This window comes from Elgaria multicarinata, chromosome 17 (assembly GCF_023053635.1).
Source record: "Elgaria multicarinata webbii isolate HBS135686 ecotype San Diego chromosome 17, rElgMul1.1.pri, whole genome shotgun sequence".
Taxonomy (NCBI): domain Eukaryota; kingdom Metazoa; phylum Chordata; class Lepidosauria; order Squamata; family Anguidae; genus Elgaria; species Elgaria multicarinata.
The window spans coordinates 7,829,115-7,851,157 of record NC_086187.1 but is presented as its reverse complement, the minus strand read 5'-3'; the positions used below and the strand labels follow the sequence as shown (position 1 = coordinate 7,851,157).

The 22,043-nt window shown below is 43.2% G+C and overlaps 1 protein-coding gene across 2 annotated transcripts in view; it reads right to left on the bottom strand.

Moving 5' to 3' along the window:
- Nucleotides 1-203: 203 nt before the first annotated feature.
- Nucleotides 204-22,043, bottom strand: part of USP7 (ubiquitin specific peptidase 7) — an 86,181-nt gene continuing 64,341 nt past the window's right edge. For both annotated transcript variants that reach the window (XM_063143539.1, XM_063143540.1), the window contains exons 15-31: nt 20,310-20,440; nt 18,391-18,525; nt 18,142-18,243; nt 15,199-15,304; nt 14,352-14,444; nt 13,759-13,826; nt 11,850-11,950; nt 11,344-11,497; nt 9,268-9,335; nt 8,146-8,254; nt 7,976-8,053; nt 6,669-6,769; nt 6,117-6,216; nt 4,680-4,799; nt 2,997-3,068; nt 2,229-2,319; nt 204-941 (exon numbers count right to left, since the gene is read on the bottom strand). In XM_063143539.1, coding sequence (XP_062999609.1) covers nt 835-941; nt 2,229-2,319; nt 2,997-3,068; nt 4,680-4,799; nt 6,117-6,216; nt 6,669-6,769; nt 7,976-8,053; nt 8,146-8,254; nt 9,268-9,335; nt 11,344-11,497; nt 11,850-11,950; nt 13,759-13,826; nt 14,352-14,444; nt 15,199-15,304; nt 18,142-18,243; nt 18,391-18,525; nt 20,310-20,440 — 1,736 coding nt within the window. In that variant the 3' untranslated portion in view covers nt 204-834. The remainder of the gene's footprint in view (nt 942-2,228; nt 2,320-2,996; nt 3,069-4,679; nt 4,800-6,116; nt 6,217-6,668; nt 6,770-7,975; nt 8,054-8,145; nt 8,255-9,267; nt 9,336-11,343; nt 11,498-11,849; nt 11,951-13,758; nt 13,827-14,351; nt 14,445-15,198; nt 15,305-18,141; nt 18,244-18,390; nt 18,526-20,309; nt 20,441-22,043) is intronic.

Here is a 22,043-nt window from a genome sequence, read left to right as displayed (position 1 = left end):
CCTTCAAGGGTTTTGACTTCTTCCCTTGGCAAAAGGTGATGTGGAAGAGGGGGCGGGGGTGGGCGGGAAAACAAATTTGACTCAAAAATTCATTTATTTAAAATAATAATAATATAATTAAAAAAAAAGAGAAATCCTAGGCTGATTGAAGAGACCAAAAAAAAATATATTTCCCGAATAAGTGCCAACAGTATACACAATGATGTAGAGATTGCTATTTATTGATGACGTGAGTTTCTCTTTTGCATTTACAAATGCACAAAAATGTCATTTAAAGTATATAACTGAAGGAAATAAATTGAACGTGAGCCTAACCATAGTGCCAGCGAGCTGCAGTGATGGCAGGTACCACGCATTTGGGAGGAGGAAGGGAAGGGAGGGGAGGGGAGGGAGGGGAGGGAGGGGAGGGGAGGGGGGCCAGCACAGGCCGCCCCGTTCAATGTACTACAGACAAATATTTTGCCAATGTCAACTGTTCTACTCAACCCTTCCCTTGTTACGCCGACAATCTTGCCTTGTTAACATTTCCCATAAAAACTCTCATTGGCACCCAAGCTTTTATAAAACACCTTCATTTTTGCTCCAAAAAAAAAAAAACAAAAAACCCAGGGCAGTCAATAATAGATACAGAGAAGCCAAACTGAACAGCCTCAAAATAAACTTAATAAATCAGCAGCAAATCTTCTTGCTGGAGACTTCCGATCGAGTGCACGTGTACCAAAAGTCCTACGGTTGTTAAAAAGGTGCGCACACACACACACACACACACACACGCACGCACACGCACACACTTATTGTTGCCCCTTTTGCCTCGAACAAACTGGAGAGGGTAAGTCAGTTATGGATTTTAATAGCTTTTTCAAGGTATGTGTAGCGACTTCTCTTTGGGGCTTTGTTGAAATGGTCAAGCCCTAGCCATGGCCTTGGATGAGACATGTTGCCTAGAGGTGGGCAGGGAAAAGGAGAGAGAGAGAAAGATATTATTATCATCACCATCATCATCATCATCATCATCATCATCCCACCTTTCCCCCAATACTGGGACTCAAGGCGGCTTTGCAAAATTAAACCATATACATTTAAAACATATAGTTAGAAATATACAGAAGTTAAAAATATAGTTAAATCCGCTGTAATATTAAAACATTTAAAATAGAAATAACAAATCAAAAAATCCAGCACATCCTTTCCCCCTCAAAAGGCCTGCTGGAACAAAAAAAGCTTTTGCCTGCCTCCAGAAGCATAGTAAGGGGGGAGCCGGTCTAGCCATCTGTCAGGGATGCTTTAGGGTGGATTCCTGCATTGAGCAGGGGGTTGGACTCGATGGCCTTGTAGGCCCCTTCCAACTCTGCTATTCTATGATTCTATGATTCTAGCTTCCCTGGGAAGGGAGTTCCAGAGCCCCGGGGCAGCCACCAAGAAGGCCCTCTCCCACGTTCCCACCAAGCATTGCTTGTGATGGTGGTGGGACCGAGAGAAGGGCCTCCCCTGAAGTTCTCAGGGCATAGGCAGGCTCGTGAACAGACTTTCAGACTGTTTTGTACGTAACTTAAGATGTAAGAAACAGCCATATATCAAGTGAGTACAGTTGTCTATCTAACCCAGACCTGCACAACTTAGAACCTACTAGCTTTGTATTGGTGACTTGTGACGTGCTCAACAAGGCCCATTTGGGGCAGCGGCTTCCAAGGTCCCAGAGAGAGGTCTTCCCCAGTCTGGCTACTAGGATGAGGGCTTTCTCCGCTGTGGCACCCCGGCTGTGGAATCAGCTCCCCAGAGAGGTCCACCTGGCACCTACACTGTACTCCTTACGTCGCCAGCTGAAGACCTTTTCATTCTCTCAGTATTTTAATCTTAACTTAAATTTTACTGTTCTAACTCTGTATTTTAATCTTATATCAATTTTTGCTGCATGGTTTTATCCTGGTTGTGCTTTTTATACTGTATCTTGTATTTGTGCTTTTAACATGTTGGTTGTTTTATTACTGCCCAGAGAGCTTCGGCTATTGGGCGGTATAAAAATGTAATAAATAAATAAATAAATAAATAAACAGCAGATGATTCTAGTGGTTGAAGATAAACTGCATCCATGTAAAGAGTGTGTATGGGGGTGAGTGGGTTGGAGGGTTTTGCCCCAAAGCCACGGCCCCTCCCAGACCTAGAAATCAGCCCCACTGATTTTTGAAGGAACCAAAAACTCCTAGAATTGGGGTAAACAGATAACTCACCGGGTTGGGGCTCAAAATCTTTCAAGTTCACTTCATATTCATCTTCATTTAGATACTGGTGTCGACCCATCATTACAATGGCAAACTTAAACTTCAGGAAGAATGGGGGGGAAAGGGGGGGATCAGAGCTCAAGCACGAATGCATCACACATTGTCAATAAAATTATTACTGAAGACTTTTAACAGTCCAAGTCTTGTTTGCATTTCCTCATAATCTATCATATACTAATCGGCCGTTGAAGGCCTTATCGCGTTTAGCTGGCCGCCATGTTGTGGGGAGGGGAGGCAGAAACCTTGCTGCTTTGTATGCTGGGCCCCGGGAGCACTAAAAAGCCCCGTCCCCAAATACGTAACTTCCTGTGCACGTGGCGGAAGAAGCACTTGCACTGTTACAGGAGGCTTACTGGCCTGGTTCGCACAGTACGACAGCCCACTGTGGCTGAATTTACCCGCTGGGCCTGTCTCATCATGCAAAGCCAGGCAGCAGAGGTTGTTTGAGGGCTAGAAAACACGCAAATAACCCTAAAACAAACCGTGGGCTGTCTAACCCTCAAATGCCCTCTGCCACTTGGGTTCGCACAACACGACAAGCCATGGCAAGCCCATCGGTAAATTAAGCAATGGTGGCTTGTCGTGCCATGCGAACTAGGTCACTGACTGGAGGTGGGAAACCAAGGGCAAAAGGAACAGGTCAGCTCCCCTGCCGCCACGCCACCTTCGTGCCTACTCTGAAGAACACACTGCGGAAGCTACACCATGCTGAGATACCTTTTCAAATTCCTTTTCCTGGATGTCCAGTACTGTCTGAATCCTCTTCATCACCTCTCGAAAATGTTCACCCTAGAAAAACCAGCAGACAAAAACAAATGAATGCAAACCAAGGCCTGAAACCCGCCAGGTTAAAGACTGCCCAACACGTACGCCAACATATAGCTCAGCCGAACCCTTGCAAAGCTCATTCCTTTTGCAACATTCTTTTTTAACACAAACACACACAAAAACAGGCCACCACACTCCTTATATTCTTTAGCTTTGGTGGATATTGATCTATACTGACACTTCTTAAGTCACTGACTACACTTATATGAATTCAGGCCAGTATACGAATTTCATGCCATTTTATACTCACAAGTACTGTACTAAGGAGGAGAGGGGGAAGCAGGTGTTGTCTTAGCAGCGTTACCGAAGGAATCGTTTTCCTCTTACCTCCCCATTCCTTTTTCCTTGGGCATCATGCCTTTTCAGAATGAAAGGCTATGAGGGACTACCTTGTTTTACTGATTATACGTAAGTCACTTCAGCAGCCTTTCCGGCTGAGTAGCAACATAAAAATACTAGGGATGTGCTCCGCTTCTAATCGGACCGGAGAAGCAGTAGCGGAGCGGGGGGCTTCACCTGCCCTTAAGGCGGAGGCGAAGAGGATTGGGGGGCTGGCGGAGCGTGGCGAAGAGGATCGAGGTGAAGGCGGATCCTTCGCCTCAATCCGGAGCTCCGCCGGAAAGGTAAGTGGGGTTTACCGGGCCCTGCCGCTGTCGCCCATGCGGTGATAGCAGCAGGGCCCGGTAACGCCCCCCGCCCTCCTCTCCCTTACCTGCCTCCATCCGCGGTCCATCAGCGTCTCCAATTGAGCCCGTGGTTCCAGCAGGAAGTCTGGGCCGCACTTGCGGCCCAGACTTCCTGGTGGAACCACGGGCTCAATTGAAGACGGCGACGGACCAAGGACGGAGGCAGGTAAGGCCCCCCTCCTCCTTACCGGGCTCTGCCGCCGTCGCCGCATGGGCGGTGATGGCGGCAGGGCCCGGTAACCCCCCCTATGGGGGGGACTGGAGCTCCGATCCGGATCCGGAGCTCTGAGCGGAGCAGAGTGGGCACAGGTGGAGTGGGGGCGGGGCGGAGCGGGCCGATCCGAAAATGGTGGATCTTAAAGTGAAGTGGAGTGGGGGGTCCGTGCACACCCCTAAAAAATACTTTACGTAAATGAGGCACAGAAGTGACCAGCCCAGTCCTACCCGGTGTGTGTGTGTTCATGGCTCAAGAAGGACCTGAACACAGGTCCAAGACAGGTTCTATCACTATCGACGCTCACTGGCACACTTAAACCACTGTTCAGTTCCTGCACTAGACATGATGGCCAAAAGAATAAAAAAGTGTTGGAGGGAGAGAAAGAGCGCTTAATCAGCTGAACTTCACACAGAGGCACCAATCTAACGAGCTGCTCCCTGACCAAGATCCTTTTGCACATGTGGAACTGTATACATTTTGGAAGAAAGGGACAAAAGAACCGGCACCTGAATAATGGGAAGCAGAGTAGCGTATATAAGCAAGAAACGACAATGACAGAACTGCACCTTCTAGATAATCCACAGTCATAGAACGCAAGACAAGAGCCTTTCCTTTAAATTAACACGTGTATAAGGCAGCACTGACAGTCCGTTTAGCAAAAGGACTCACCTGGTGTATCCTTAGCAAGAAAGGAGTGCCAAATGTCCCAAAAACTTCTTTCTGGAAATGAGCCACTGTAATGAGCATCTCATTCTCCTTATCTAGATCTACCTGATCCAGGGGGATTTCCTGCATTCAAGAACAGCAACACATCAGCTGCATCAGGCAGAAGCATTAGCAGAAGAAATAGGTAAAAGCACGAGTAAACGGAAACCGAGCTTTTGATGCCAAACTTATAAAATACGAAAGCAACAGTAGTGCAGTAACTTCATTAGGAACCAATGAAAAGGTCACAAATGAGCAAGTTTTTGAGTGTGCTTTTTGAGCTTCAAATGGGGCGGGAAGAGTTGGGTAAGAGAGAAACAGAGGTTGCTGAGCATGGAGTCTTTCACTTGTATATGCAGCCTTAATTAGGCTGGACTGGGCTTGGTGCAAAAAGGTGGGAACCAAGGAGCCTGGCTGACAAGGGAAGAAGAGTGAGCAGATGCCCAAATAACTGCTTAGCATCCAATCAGCTACATCGTGCATCCTCAGACCACGCCTTCGGTGCAAGCTGTAGTATTACTGCAGCAAGCACGTCTTATTCAGTTTGCAAAACTCCACTTACTTCCTGTCTTAAGATTACTGCAAGCGGTAGACTTGGGCCTTCCATCACACTCAGCAACATTTTCTCCCGGTGCCTGTTTTGTTTTTTGGCTTAATGTCCAGCCTGACCAAGAGTTCGATGAACTCAGAAAGTCTGCTCACTACTTTGTGACTTTTAAGCAGCTCCTAAAATAGGTATTATGGTACTAATGCTTTTGAATTGTTTGCGTAATAGTTGCCTGAATTTTTCGTTTATTTAAAATAGGGAAAGCAGTTTTTGGTTTATTTAAAAAAAGTGTTGTATTGTGGTGTTCTGGAGCTAGTGACATTCAGACCTGATACAAGACATCTTGGTGCCCGAGGTAGAAAATCTAAATGGGCAACCCAAACCCACAACCTTCTGGAAAGTTCTCCTGAGGAAGACTCAACTGTGCAGCTCCTGTTTACTTCAATGATGCTTACATTGGAGAACTTTTTTGTGGGTTGCACCTTGTAGGTCAGATATGTCTCTCACTACCCACCCACCCTCCACCTCCCCAAAAGATATGTAACATCTGCTCCTCCCTGCCTCAATGTCAGGCTGCTCTGGGAGAACAATATTCTCTTTTGCATCCAGAAAGGATTTCCATAGGCCCTAAGCGTTGGAAGTGTGGTGTGGGCCCTGATAAGGCAATTTCCTGGTTTCTCTCGATTGGGGCAGGAGGAAGTAAGAGAGCCCATCTACGTCCAATCACAACAGCAGATGAGCCCAGCCCCTGACCAGTTGCTGCAAACGTAGAATCTCTCCCTGCACACGTTACGTCTACTGTGGCTTCACTCTGACAGTTCAAATACACACAGTTTATTTTGTATTGCACTGACCTCTATTCGAAACGTCCGACTCGTTGCTGGCGATAAACACTCTAACAATTCATCTTCCTGATGGACACCAATTATTTTGTAACTTACAATTTCTAGCAGCCTTAACGAGGGAAGAGAAAGAGATGATGTAAAAACACACAGCTTTATAAAAACTAGATGGTCCTACTGAACTGGTAACTGTACTTCTTTTGCTTTGACGGGGCTCGTGCAGAAGACGTACCCAGGGGATGGGGAGAACATTGAGCAAGGCCTATTGCAACCTCTGGCTTGGTCTACGCTCCTAGAACCCTGATTTATTCCTTCCCCTCCCACACACACGCTTTGACATTTGGAACTGCATCACACTGATCCTGACAGAGTTACTGAATAAAACAAAAAGTTCTAAGTGGCCAAGCAAGTCAATAAATTAGGGGTCAATTTTTTTTTCAAGTGGTTTAAAGTCACACGCACACCCACCCACCCCTTTTCTGCCACCCTCAGGAAAAGAGCTACGCATTTATATAAATAAATACATAAATAAATAAATAAATAAATAAATAAATAACCACTTGCCTTAATTTCCCTGAACCTCTCTCAGCAAGTTCTACAGCTTTTTTACATTCATCTAATAAGTCCCGCACACATCCATGCTTGTCTGGATATAGTGTTATTTCCTAAACAATGTTAAAGACGGAAACATCAGTCAAGAAATAAATAAAATGCTATGACTATGACATCATCAACAACAACAACAACGTGTCAAGCACTTTCCACCGCACAAGTATCCCCCACTGGGGAGAGTGCTGTGTGTATGAGTGCATCTGCTTCCACGCTTTTAAAAATTATTATTTATTACATTTATATCCCACCTTTTTTCCTCCAAGGAACCCAAGGAGGCATACATAATCCTCCTCCTCTCCATTTTATCCTCACAACAACCACTCTGTGAGGTAGGTTGGGCTGAGAGGCTGTGACTGGCCCAAAGCCACCCAGTGGGATTCCTTGGCTGAGTGGGGACTAGAACCCGGATCTCCCAACTCCCAGTCCAACACTTTAGCCACTACACCACACTGGCTTCTGAATAGGCATCACATAGGAAAAGTTTCCTATAAAACACACAATGAGCTTGTTATGCATCAGTTGTTTTGGCTATGGCTCATTTGGTGTTTTAGCTGTGTCAGCACGTTTTGGTATTTTGATGAAAATTGATTGTAGTTGTTTTACCGTATTTCTTCGATTCTAAGACGCCATCGATCGTAAGACACACACTAATTTCAGTACCACCAACAAAAAAAGCTTTGATTCTAAGAATAATATTCGTACCCGCGATTCTAAGACGCACCCCGTTTTTAGAGATGTTTATACGGGGAAAAAAGGGTGTCTTAGAATCGAAGGAACATGGTATATCGTTTTGAATAATTTTGTTGGAAGATGCAGCTTGATCTTTCTTTTAGAAGCTGTCTAATACATAATAGCAACAACAACAACGGCTTGTTTATTACAGCTTTTTTATATTAATTACATCTTTATGCAAAGAAAAACAGGTTTGAGAGTAATGAGAACATCACTCTGCAATACTCCAGCAGAAGAGTTCGGATAGAAAATTGTAATTTTGTGGTACTGGGTAATAACTCAAAAAGACATTAATTTACAGAGAGACTCTCTTATTGGTTCCTGAAATATTTTCTTATTATGAGAAAGTGGAGGTCAGAATTTGAATTCTGGAGCCTGCCAATATTTTGTCATCTCTGCCTTAATAATTATTTGTGGGACGAATTGTAGTATGCGATTAGATCTGAATTAAAAAATAGTTTAAGGCTTGTAACCTACTTCTTTGACCACTGTAACACCATGCTATGAGCTAAGAGAACAGGACTTACCTCTTCCCTAAATTGGCTATTTAGCCATATGCACTTAAAACTTCTCCTGTTTTCAAAGTCTGTGATTTTCATTTTAAGCTAAAGGGATGCAAGGAAAAAGAGACCTGTTTAGACATCCTGCAAATTAACCAAATAATTTCCATCCCTGCACAAATAAGGAAGTCTCCTACCTGCTGATAATAAAGTTTCTTAGGTTGTCTAGGCTTGAAGAACTGCAGGAGATCTCTTAAAGTTCCGTCATAATTATGTCTAAGAGGGTTACCTGGGCCATCTCTATAACTAAACAAGAAAATCACAAGAGAAATCTCACTCTACGATCAACTCTACATGGCCATTATTTTTTTAAAAAAATGCAAAGTTAGTTCTGTGCACACGATCTACAAGATCTGATCTGGACAGACAGTTTACACGGTACAATATCCATTATGACATTTTCCCCCCACATCAAGAATAAATCAGTGCAGAAACTCCAGTTTTCCACAGTTAATGAACATTAAGAAGATCCACGCTGGATCAGGCCAAGGGTCCATCACAGCATTTTGTTCACACAGTGGCATCTGATGATAAACAAAGGGTTTGGATGGGCTCAAATTAATCTTCCCTGAGCTTCAACAATCATCATCCTAAGACTGTAACATAATGCTGTTAATGCTTCTACTGTAACCTTTACTATATTGTTAATATCAAGTCTGAGGAAGAGTCCTGTGAAACTCAAAAGCTTGCTCATTGTTTTGTGATTTTATTTGACTGTAATAATAATAAACGTATTACAACACTGTTCCTGTTTGGATTCCCACCCTCCAATAACGTTATTTTCGTTCATATATAAGATGCTCTTCCTACATGGCAAAATGGGATTTCTTGACATAGCACTGACATACTGAGGAACAAGAGCTCACACACATTATCTTTTGTGTGTGTGGGATTTATTTTGAGATAGCTGCTGCCTGTTTGTTTATTTAGGCTAGGCTGGTTTTAGCGTACTTTTCAATCCCACCAGATTCACTGTTGTGATACTTGCTGGAAGGTAACCCCCAGTGCCTCAAGATTGAGCTTCAGTTATTGAGCGATATAGAAATGCAATAAAATAAATAAATACCCCACCCAGCATTGACAGTGTTTACAATCAGGGTTCTCGTGAGAATATTTGTAACCAGTAGCACATCTACCACTGGAGTTAGAACTCACATTCAGGGTATTAGAAACCAACCCCAGAGACTGCTATTGTGCTAAAACTGCATTAACTATACTTCATAGACGCTAAAATATTTATTTAGATGAATGCCTCTTACCCTTGGGACTTGAAAAACTGTAGTAGCATAGCATCTGTATTAAGCCTTTGGGCGACCGTCTTTGCAACCTAGGAAAATAAATGTAAAAAAAAAAAAGATCAGAACAGACAGTGATCCAGGCTTTTGGCAAACAATTCATGGTTCTGATATTGTGACTCAGCATCATGCCACCATACTGGGACTTGCAACCCTCCTTGCAAGTAGAAAACTAGCACAGAAGGAGAAAGGTTCAAATCCAACTAGTTTCTCTGCTATGGCAGTTTCTTGTGTATATAGGCTTACTGCCTCTGATACTAGAGATAGCATAAGGCTACCTGGACTAGTAGCCCTTAATAGCCTTATCCTCCAGGCATTTATCCAACCCCTTTTTAAAGCCATCCAAATTGGTGGCCATCACTACATCCTGTGGTAGGAAATCCCACAGTTCAACTTTGCCCAGTGTGAAGAAGTTCTTCCTTTTATCTGTCCTGAATCTCCCACCCATCAGCTTCATGGGGATAAGCCCTTTGGGTTCTAGTATTATGGGAGAGGGAGAAATATATCTCCCCACACCATTGCAGAATATCGTTTATGTTAGGGAGTATTAACAAGTGACTGTGCTTCTGCACTCTGAACACGGTCCATTCTGCCATCTCAGGATCCAACCAGCTCATTCTGCTGCATGTGTAGGTCACAGCCTCAGTGCAAGCTCCTGGAAAGCACAACTTACTTTCCAAGTTGTCAGGCTGAGAGGGCTTCTTCCCTTCACCCACTACTTGACCCTATTAGCTGGAGATGCCAGGAATTGAATCCGGGGCCCTTCTGCCTGCAAATCATATGCACTTCTACTGCGCTTGAGTCTCTCTCCTCAGCCTGGCGCTTGAGAGAACTGGACTCAAACCTGCGCTCAGCTAAAGGAACAAACGCGTTAAAATGTTTCACACACCCACATGGAAACAAAAGTGAACCGGAAGTATTTGTATATCCTGTGCAGGGCTGGTACCTGTAAGCTGACACCAACCCCTAAAAAATGCTGACAGCTAGGAATTTGGTATGTTCTGAAAAATCAAGTTTTCATGTACACAACATAAAATAATGGCCAAGCAAAATGGGGGCAGAAGCTGGTTCGCCCAGAGAAATAGGAGAGAGATAAAAAGTGTTTGCCCATTCAGAGTGAGGGTACAAAGCATTGCCTTCACTTGTTTACTGGCATGATGTCATCATGTAACAAAAATCTGATCAGATATCTGGGATTGTCAGGAGTTATTCAGAGTGAGGGCAATGCTTCCTGTCTGCATTCCGAATTGGCTTGCTGACAATGTGGCGTCATCATATTGCCTATGTTGCTGATTACATCAGGAGGAAAGCCAGATCAAGGATACTGGGCAAATAGCACACTATAAAGGTAATGGAACTTCACACCCCACCCTTCCATCCCAAAATGTTTCCCATGTGAAAGCCTGGCTCAGCCCTAAAGATGAGCCATATTTTTAAAACAAAGTAAAAAAAAGAAGAAAAAGAAACAGTACTATTCCTTGTACAATGGTTAGAGATGGGTGACCAATAGACTTTTCTTTTCTTTTCAAAGCTGACACTTAGAGTTGAGATGATTATTTTATATTAAATCATGGAGGTGCAATTGGATGGGTGTCTCATTTCAGAAACGTTTTATGAGATCTATTACAATCTTGAATAAAGGGACATCTTTTAGAAGAGAAGGTTAAGAGGGGACATGACAGTGGTCTTCAAATATATGACGGGCATGTCACACATAAGATAAAGCAGACTGGTTCTCTGTTCTCTGTTGCAGAACTAGAACCCAAGGGTACAAACTGCAGGGAAGCAAATTTTAACTAAACATTAGGAGAAACGTCCTAGCAGTACAGGCTGTTCAGCTATGGAAGTGACTGCCTCAGTGGGGGGCGGAATTCTCCTTTGCTGGAGGCTAGATGGTCATCTGCCAGGGAAGTAGTAGTTGGATGAAAAGTCCTCCAGGCTCCCTTTCAACTCTATGATCTTTTTCAAAAGATGTTTGGATCTGCTGCCCTGCCTGTGCACCTGACTCCACCGGTGGGATTGCAAGGGGGAGAAATATACCTGAAAATAATTCATTCTGTTGGACAACGTGACGACAAAACCGGGATCATTGGGGATTGTTTTGTCACAGAAGATGACATCAACTCGGTGGTACAGGTCCCGAAAGTATTCTTTTGCTGTCGGTAGTTCACAGTTATCATTCTCGGGGTCATCCCTGTTAACAGAAAAGATCACAGACGTTTTATGTAACTGCACACAACGGTTGTTTAAAACACTGAAAAGATAATAGGAAGTCTTTAAAGACTTCGTGTTCTTTGTGCAGCCTCTGGAAATAATCCAAGACCTGCACTCTGTAAAGGAGTTTCAAACAATGCAGAGTTTACTATACAAGGATAAGCTGTGGTGTGCGCACGAGAGAGAGAGAAGCTCTCCAAGTCAACAGTTTATGAGACAGATGAATTAACAACAACTTCAAACGTTTAAGTTATCACACTGACTAAACTGATTATAGAACCTACTCAGAGTTCATGTAGCAAAGGCTGTTGTGAGCCTCAATCAATACTTACTTTTGAAACACAATGATGTCACCATCCATGAGTTCATCAAGAGCTTTGTCGAGGGAAACATCATAGTCTTGAATTCTCTCCGTTAAATTCGGTTTAACTTCCTGAAGCAAAAAGGAAAGGGGCAAGAAATCGGTACACACTTCCTATTAAACAGGAATAATTAATTTTCAATCCAAAATATAAACGTTTATGCAGTTTCCAGTCAGATACATAGTATTTATCTGTCACAGCACACATATAATCAAATAACACCACAAACGAGAAAAGAGTATCCTAGGTCATCATAAAGACCAACAAATGTATTGTGCCATAAACTTTCATGAGCCAAGGACATTTGCATATAAGTTTGCAAATGTATTTAGCAGCCTTTAAGGTGCCACAGGACTCCTTATTTTGTGTGACATATGTATTAATTTATTACTTATATTCTGCTTAATATAATAAAATCCCAAAGCAGTTCACATATGAATACTAAAATCACATTTTAGAATACACTATTAAAAACGATTCCAATTATAAAAACAGTACAAAGCAAGACAATGTAGAGCCCAATCTAGGATCGCACCTAAATGGGGCTTTTTTTACCTTTTCCTGACCTGTGACACACCTCCCCCATTCAAACACACACACAACTACTTGTACTTTTCTGGATGAAAAAGTGGCTGTTCACACAACATGCCGATCCACATTTAGTGGTTGAGTGTGGGTTGTTTTGAACCGTGGGTTGGCTGTTGAATTGTGGGTTAGCGTGTCGTCTGAATGCAGCCAGGGTGGCTTGTTAATCATGCAGTGTGGCTTATTTTCTTGAACAAGCCATCTTGAGAGCCCATGGTTTGTTGTTCAGGGTGGTTAACAAGTCACCCCATCTGCATTCAGACAGCATGATAACCTGCAGGTCAACGAACAACCCACAGTTCAAAACAACATAGCGTGTTGTGTGAACAGCCCCAAGGCCTTTTAAGGTTCTCAGGATTATAACAACCTTTTACAAAGCAGGAAGAGTTCAGAAAAACAGGGGTGAGTGCTGTGGCCCACATACAACCATATGTGAGCAAAAAGATGAATATCCTCTTCTTTGGGGGCACTGATTTTGAACATGATCCAATAAGCAATGATAATGGGGAAACGTCTGCTCATTCCCCACACAAGCCTCAAGACGTACAGCAGTGGGGTAGCCAGAAAAGGCTTTCTCCTAGGTTCCTACCAAAATCCACAACACTCTCCCTCTGCAGTGGTGACTGGTCTCCACCCTCTCTGCATTCATGAAGGGTTCAAGATGCATCTTTTTAACTTGGCTTTTTAAACTGTTGTGATGGTTTTAAGGTTGCTTTATTATGTTTGTATTTGTTTATCATTCTTGTTTTTTGAACTGCTGTGAACTGCCTTGGTTGGTTCCAGAAAGCCCAATATAGAAATGCAAGAATAAATAAAACAGCAGCAGTGTTCAGTGAATTAACTTTCCATGAAATCCAAGTTAAACCTATTTATTTCTATCTATCATGCTACTCTTAAATTAGTGTTTCCCCAATAGGTCTAGAAGTGTCAACAAACCAACTTCCACGAAAGATTTACCAAACCTAAATACAATTGTTTAAACTTAAAACAGCTGTTATTAGATGCATTTCCATTACCATTTTTGTCTTCTAATAAACACTTCTCTCATTGTTGACACTGGTGTACATGTTTGTAAAAAATATTTAGTGAACTTGATTATATAGAAACATTTTCATTTAAAAGAAATAGAATTAAGGATACTTTATTTGGGACTGCTTTGTGCAAATCTTGCGGTAAAGGGTTTCTGTGGTGACAAAATTTCACACATCACTGAACTATTTTCTTCCAAGATAAAATTCTAAATGAATGACCGCAACATTGAGATCTAGTTTAAGGAAAAATAAGTGCTCCAAACCTCATAGAGGATAAGATTAGATTCCTGGGGAAATCCTGCTCTTTCACACATAACTGGCAGCAAGTCACCTTTGGAGAAAGAACAGAAGGAGATAAGATATTATTACTTTTGTTACTATCGAAAAGCACTGCTTTGAGATTTCCAGCTTTCTAGAAACCTTCTGAAACATTTCTCAAGTTTAGTATAAACAACAAAATTAAATTGTTAAAATTTAGGGAAGCTGAAACACTAGCCTTGTGCAGATATAAAAAAAAAGTAGGATTTTGCAATCTGGAACAGAGAGCAACTATGACCAGGTTCACACAACCAGGGAGGGCAAATGAATCATGGTGACTTATCTTCCTTCCCCGATCGTGCGAACCTGCCCAATACATATTCCCCTCTATCTCTGTCTCCTCACACACCTGAATCCCCACCACCACATCCAGGTTCAACACTGCTTGCAACCAAAGCTGATTTGTGTCAAAACGAACCTGGGGATACTTTTAAACTCAGCCTAAGAACGAAACAATGATCTGCAACTATCGGCACTGTGTATAGGAGCACACAAAAATGGGTTTAAGTGTTGCTCATCTATAGTCTTATGGACTTACGTATTTTACAGGATATAGGTGTGTAGATATGTCCACAGTAATTCAAACTCCGTGTCTTTGGATCATACATCTTCAGGAACAGCATTACATCATCTACAAGTTCAGAAACAAAAAAGTTGGCAGCAAAAGGAAAACCTCCATGAGTACTCAAGTTACTTTTGCAAAGGTGAAATATTTAGCATGGAATGTTTTATAAGCAGGCTCCTATCCATCTGAACTGATTACTAATATTCAAGTTTAGTACCAGTGATTTTATTCATTCTTAGAATAAATCAAGCTGCAGCAGAGGGAGCCGGGAAGCTGGGCCACAACAAGATCAGATCTCCGGAAAGACCAGCACCATCTCCCCGAACTGATTCTAGCTGGTCATTATAAGAATTAACTTGGAAGAATTGGCACCTTGAGTTTGAGATTTTTTTCTCTTCTGCCCCCCACCCCCATCGCATTTTCCTTTCGTGTTGTGTCTTTCAGACTGTAACCCTTATCTTTTTCTTTATCATATGTAAGCTCCTTTAAGAGCCTTTTTGGCTGAAGAGCAGGATAAAAATGTATCAAACAATTAAATAAATTAGAGTAACCTGAAGGTCTGCATACTTAGTGGTTGGGATACACAGGGCTCTGAAGAACTTGGATATACCCAATGAAATGTTTGACTTTTCCGCTGAATGGCAGATCCCCATATTATATTGCGCTCAGTTTGTGAAACACCCATCAGTTGAATATAAGGTTGCTACATGGTATAGGGAGCTGCTATATGAGGGACAAAAGTCCCAAAAATCCCTTGGATGTGAGGAACTAGACACACAGATCTCAGGACCCAGGAGAATGTTCTTTAGTGTGTACTTACGGTCTTTGTCGAACTTGGGTAATGTTGCCCCTGTAGCAGCCATTTCTGGATCGACCGTTTCCAAGAATATTGTCCACGGATTTTCATTGTCACTGAGCTCAATCATCTGTGTGGTTAAGGAAGGAGACCATATGGAAAAAGAGGTAACGCTATACAGGTCTGCTTTCCGATAAGGCAGCACACTTTGAATATTCTCCGAGAGCCTCTGCCAAAGGAAGTGAGGCTGGTGGCTCCCAGGAGGAGGGCCTTCTCTGCTGTGGCACCCCGGCTGTGGAATGAGCTCCCTACAGAGGTTCGCCTGGCATCTACACACTATGCCTTTTTATTTCCTCAGCATTTTAACAGTCTATTAACTTAATTTTAACTTTGCTGTTTTAAATTTGTATTTTAAACCTGTATTAAATTCTGCACTGTTGCTCGATTTTATCCTGGTTGTGTTTTTATATTGTATTTTATATTACGCTTTTATACTGTTTGTTTTATATTTTGAATGTTTTCCATGGTTTTAATTTTTGTAAACCGCCCAGAGAGCTTTGGCTATTGGGCGGTATAAAAATGCCATAAATAAATAAAATATTAACATGAGCAGTGTTGCACCTGCTTCATTTGAAGAAAGCAAGAAGAACTTTAAAATATATTTGTTACTTTCTAATTATGAACACAGCTGAAAGGCAATCATGATAACAGTGTTGAATTTCGATGTCAGAAATGCAGTTTCAAATTCTTGCTCAGAAAATGTTCATTGAGTGGGCAAGACACTTGCTGCTAACCTCCCCTCCACTGGCCACGTGTTTATGGAGGACAGCAATCACATTTAGACAAATAGCTTGCCAAGTTCACTGCCCAAACTGCCCCGAAATACGTAAGTATAACAGGATTTCTTTGCAATTTGTAATAGGACGAATAGAACCTTTTTGTCCTTTTCCTCTACAAATCATTACAATAGCTGGTTGTCTTAGGCCTTTCATCACTTGATGGCTACAGCATCAAAATGCTGGCCCCGTTCAGACAACACGCTAAACCATGCTGCTTAACCACAAAATGGTTAATGGAATGCATTCCATTAACCATTTTGTAGTTAAACAGCATGGTTTAGCATGTTGCCTGAACGGGGCCTCTGACTTGCATGAGTGCATGGGTCCGTTATGGGGGGGACGACACGTTTACTATCACCTTTATCAAAAGACTTACGACACACATTCACCTCTCATCTATCGAACGTAACCACGTGTAGAGAAACAAAAAGGTTTCCAAAAGGTGCAAAAATAGATAAGGCGTATGTTTTGTTAAACTTATTTAGGAAGACAAAGGAGTGGTCGAGTTTTCAGGTACCACAGTCCTCTTAAATGACGTGATGGGAAGTTCATCTCTCTACATGTGAAGAATTTATTTATTTATTTATTTATTTATCATACTTATACCCCGCTCCTCAGCCAAAAAAGGCTCTCGGAGCGGCTTACACTTAGCAAAAAAGACAGTCCCTGCCCTCAAGCTTACAATCTAATAAAGACATGACACACAAGGAAAAGGAGTCAGGGAGGGAGGGAGGGAGGAGAGAGAGAGAGAGAGAGAGAGAGAGAGAGAGAGAGAGAGTCCAGCAGGAGCAGGCCCCGATGTTACTTCTGCCTGCTCCTGTCCCCTAAGTCCTTCTTCTTCCCCACAGGGCCAAGATGGCAGTTTGCCCTGTGGGGGGGGGGGGGGAAGAGTCCAGCAGGAGCAGGCCCCGATGTTACTTCTGCCTGCTCCTGTCCCCTCGGTCCTTCTTCTTCCCCACAGGGCCAAGATGGCAGTTTGCCCTGTGGGGGGGGGGGGGAAGAGTCCAGCAGGAGCAGGCCCCGATGTTACTTCTGCCTGCTCCTGTCCCTTCGGTCCTTCTTCTTCCCCACAGGGCCAAGATGGCAGTTTGCTCTGTGGGGGGGGGGGGGAGAGTCCAGCAGGAGCAGGCCCTGATGTTACTTCTGCCTGCTCCTGTCCCCTCGGTCCTTAAAAGAATTAAGGCTTTGTATACCCTTAAACTCAGCCGATGCATCTCTTAATATAATACCTGCATCCAAGCAGCCTACTGCAAAATCTAATGACTCCCTTATTACACGAGAACCAAAGCGATCACCATTTACTGGCACTGACACAGCCATTCTCAGATAGAACAATGTCAGTTTTTTTTAAAAAAGCACACTACTCTGTCCTCCGGCTGTATATCCCCGGCCTAATCTACACCAAACAGGATATTGTGGTATGAAAGCAGTATATAAAAGGCAGGAGCCACACGAAGCAGGATATAACACTATGAAATATATATGCTGTGTCAATGGGGCCCAACAGTTGTCAGTGCACTTCAATACCGCTATAAAGCAGTCGTGTGGCTCCTGCCTTTTATATACTGTTTTCATAGTGCACTATCCTGCCTGGTGTAGCTTAGGCCCCTCTGAGATAACGCATTTTCCCAAAGACATGTCTATAAAAAGCCAGGTTTTGACTTTATTAAGATCCTGTTATATATTTTTCTCCTTTTCCCTCCCCTTATTTTAATGCAAAATTATTTTACTTTGCTTTTTTCACCCTCTAAATATCAGACTGCATTAAGCCAAACATTTTCAACAAAGCCATATATTTCTGGCAGCAGACTTTCCCTTACACCGCACCTCTACACAAGTCCTAGAATACCTAGCCCCCCGCCCCCTTATCGAGAGGTTAGTGATTAATCACTTTGGGGGAGTAACAATAAAATTACACCGACAGCCTATTTAACATGTTATATAACCAGGACTTCCATTGAAATTTCAAATGAAAAAATGTCCTTAAGCATGCACAAGATGGGGACCCTAACCTAAGGCATTAAAATAAGAAATAGAATCTCGTATTTCACAGGTACATTTTTACTGTTGAATGCAATAAGCAACGCATTAAAAATCAGAATTAATATTCCTTCTAATGCATACTCACAGTTTTATTGCCATCAGCTTCATTGTCTAACATGGCCGGCCTTTTCGTCCCATTACTTCGGGCTTGCATTGGCCACAACCGAATTTGATCTTGTGGAAAGCCCTACAGAGGAAAACACACACACACACATATTAGGGAAGACGTTAGCCATTACACTGTTATTAAAAGCACCTATTACACAGGGCGGGCACAAATGATGCTGTGCGAAGTGTACACAACAGGACGGCTGGGGCCTCACACAAAGATTACCATTGTTTGAGAAAGGTTTTGAACGAATTCTGCAAGTGTCGAATTTTTCAACACTTTGAACACAGTGTATTTCACTTTTTCTTCATCATACATGTCATTGCCTTGATGGCCGCAGAACTGGTCCTCTGTGACTATCTGAAACGACATAGGCAATTTGTTAATGGAATGACTACGTAATTACATTAGCCCACAAATGGAGTTTAAGCCTATCTTTTTGCTTTATGTATTTATTTATTACATTTTTATACTGCCCGTTAGCCGAGGCTCTCTGGGCAGCGCACAATTAAAACCATAGAATACAACAGTGGCAGATAAATTTAAAATATTAAAAGTTTAAAAAGGCGATATGAAACCAACTCAGTTAAAATCCAGGGAAAGCCTGTGTAAAAGGGTATGCTTTCAGGAGGCGTTTAAAAGATGTTACATTTCCTGCCTCCCGAACCACATGAGGGAGGGTTTTCCAGAGGGTGGGCTACACAGAAGGCCCGCTGCTGAGCTTCTTCATGGCGGCATTGCGGTTCTCTGAGGATTGTAGCTGTCATCTGGGTGCGTATGAGGTCTTATCTGAGAGAATGGTGCCCCGCAGCATAAGAGGGCCATTTGTTTCTCAGTACCAATACCAAGACCCCACTTAGGATCCAGCATCACAGCTGTGTTTACACCTTCTCACTATCTGCATAGCACAGGAGAACATGCGTCGACTGCCGTACTATCCTGACGGGAGGCTGTGAAAACCTAAAAGTGGTGGCATCTAATGGACCTTTTAGGCACCTGAAAACCACAAGATGGCTGTATCCTGCAGCAAATGAAAGGGGATAAGCATTCTCAGGTAAGGCAGTCAGGAAACCATCTCTGCTGAAATGTTCATGCAACCCCCACCCCCCAATTGCAGCAGCACAAGCCCCTGCACAAATGCATGGAGTGAGAATTGGCGTCGCACAGTAAGTGCCAACGAGTACCAGATGACACAGCCCAGTGTTAGAGGAAAATCTGCAGACTTCTTCTGACAACCCCCTGAAGAAGGCCTTTGAAAAGACACAGGCCGAAACGCGTTGGGCTTTGTATCAATACATGCGTTGCATCCCGAGAACCTGCTTCTCCCTTCTTTTCACGTAGCACAGTAAGCGTGAGCTATGTCCTGTAAGTTCCTGACTGACATGTCAACAGTGCTATAAATCCACAATCTTAGGCAAGACACTCTCCCTCGCTCTATGCCACAAGGATAAAACCACCTCGTATTAACAAAATTTCTGTAAGGTCTAGGCAACCTGGAGCCTTCCAGATGTTTTGGACTACACCTTTTATAACTCCTTACCATGTTCCATGCTGGCTTGGGTTGCTGGGAGTCCAAAGCACCTGGGGGGCCTATCCCTGGTCCAGAGAAATAACTCACACAAAGTGCTTTGAGAACTTGGGAGAATGTTACTAAGCATGAGTAGTTGTGTAATTCTAAAGAAAACAGTGCCAGGACTTGGGTAGTGTTGGCCACTGTGAACAGCAAACACAAGTGAAGTGGGCGGGTGAAGGCCCCAGCAGCACTGGACACTGTGGACTGGCAGAAAGTAGATAGCAATGGAATACAGCATCAAGTCCAGTTTCATGGCTTTCACCAGAGTCCTAGATTTCTATAATGTGGTGCGGCAGGTTGCTTGAGAGATCAGAACACAAATCCCCACACAGCTGGAATGCTGATCCTGGGCCAACCTCTCTCTCTCTCTCACTCTCTCTCAGCCTAACCAAGCTCAAGGGTCTGGGGAGAGCATAAAGCGGAGCAACCGACACCCCGCGGCCACCAACCATCCTGAGCTCCTTGGAGGAAGGTTGGGATGCAAAGGTGAAGAAGATCATCAACAAGACATAAACGGACAGAAATACATGCAAAGCAGAACATCCAGGGGTTGCTCTACGTCCACACTGACCTGCACTTGCATGTAGAGGTGGGCTTCTTGCCTCTCCTTCCTCTTTTGAGCCTCTATTCTCTTCTCTTCTTGCAGCCGTTCCACTAATTGCTGAGGGATATCATGGTCCATGACTGCCTGCAAAACCTCACCTACAAGATACAAACAGTAGCACTTGTTGACGTTGTAAAAAGAAGCTACATCATTAAAAAAAAATCCTTTTCAAATTCCGTAACCCATAGAAAAACAGCACACGATTGCTCTAGCAATGAACACCTGGCATTTCTGACTTGGTGATTTTCTGTGGATTTTGACGGGTTGGCTCGTTTTCAAACACAGAGTGCTCTGCTTGCATTAAAGGTGTACGCTGCTGTTTCAAAGCATAATCATGTCTAATGCTACCGTGGGGGGAAATACAGATTTGTTTCTCATTCAAGATGTGTTAAGTTATGCACACACAGATTAGTCCCATCCCAAGCCAATGGGCAACACACAGAATGCTATTATCTGTCAGCTTGAGGCTTGCTAATTGCTTCTCCTAGAGAAGAACTGGGCATGTTTAGCCTGGAGAAGAGAAGATTGAGGGGAGACATGAGAGCACTCTTCAAATACTTAAAAGGTTGTCACACAGAGGAGGGCCAGGATCTCTTCTCGATCCTCCCAGAGTGCAGGACACGGAATAACAGGCTCAAGTTAAAGGAAGCCAGATTCCAGCTGGACATCAGGAAAAACTTCCTGACTGTTAGAGCAGTACGACAATGGAATCAGTTACCTAGGGAGGTTGTGGGCTCTCCCACACTAGAGGCCTTCAAGAGGCAGCTGGACAACCATCTGTCAGGGATGCTTTAGGGTGGATTCCTGCATTGAGCAGTGGGTTGGACTCGATGGCCTTGTAGGCCCCTTCAAACTCTGCTATTCTATGATTCTATGATCCTACCACATTACATCCGGCTGGGCTCCCTCCCCAAAACTTCCTCACTGCTCAAACGTGGTGGGAAGGGAGGAACCTTTCACCAGGAAGCCCCTCTGCAAAACCTCTTCCCTGGCCAAAGGCAGGGAGATATTTGAGGAATGATGGGGGTGTTTTTTCTCCTTGTCAAGTCTGTAGCGAGCCTGCCCTTGTAGGCCTGGAAGAGGGCCCTTTCCAGAAGTGTGGGTTTGAAGAGACGGGCACAGAGCTGCCCATATATCTTTTGACTGTTGCCTCTCATCAAGTCACACAGCACTTACCTGAATTACCAAAGCAGGAAGCCAAGTAGCAGTAGTTTTTCCTTGACCTCTGTTCCACACTAATCCAGCCTTTGTATGCCTCTCCATGGGCCAAAAACATGTCTGCCGTCAACAAAGACAGCTTGTTTCCTGTCAGTTTGTTATGAACAATATTTCCCTAACGTTTCACCCTCCCTCATAAGCAAAAAGTAGTCTCAGACTTTTTTGTGTTTTTTTTTTTACAAAAGACAAAAAATTTAAATAACATTCCCTAGAGACCCTTCGTATTCATCGTATTTCATTGGTATTATTCGCCTACCTGCCTGTTCTTCTTGTTCCCTAAGATAATTTCTAGCCATATTCCTTACTTCATAGAAATACAGCCTCAGTACTTTTGTAGAATATTCCTTTGCTTTCAGAACATCCATAATATCAACGGGTCTCTAAAGATCTCGTGTTTTATTGCAATTTCTGCACATGCTTATTCACATAGGTGGAGTTTTGTTTGGTTTTAGAAGAATTGCATGATGGGCATCTTACAGGAGT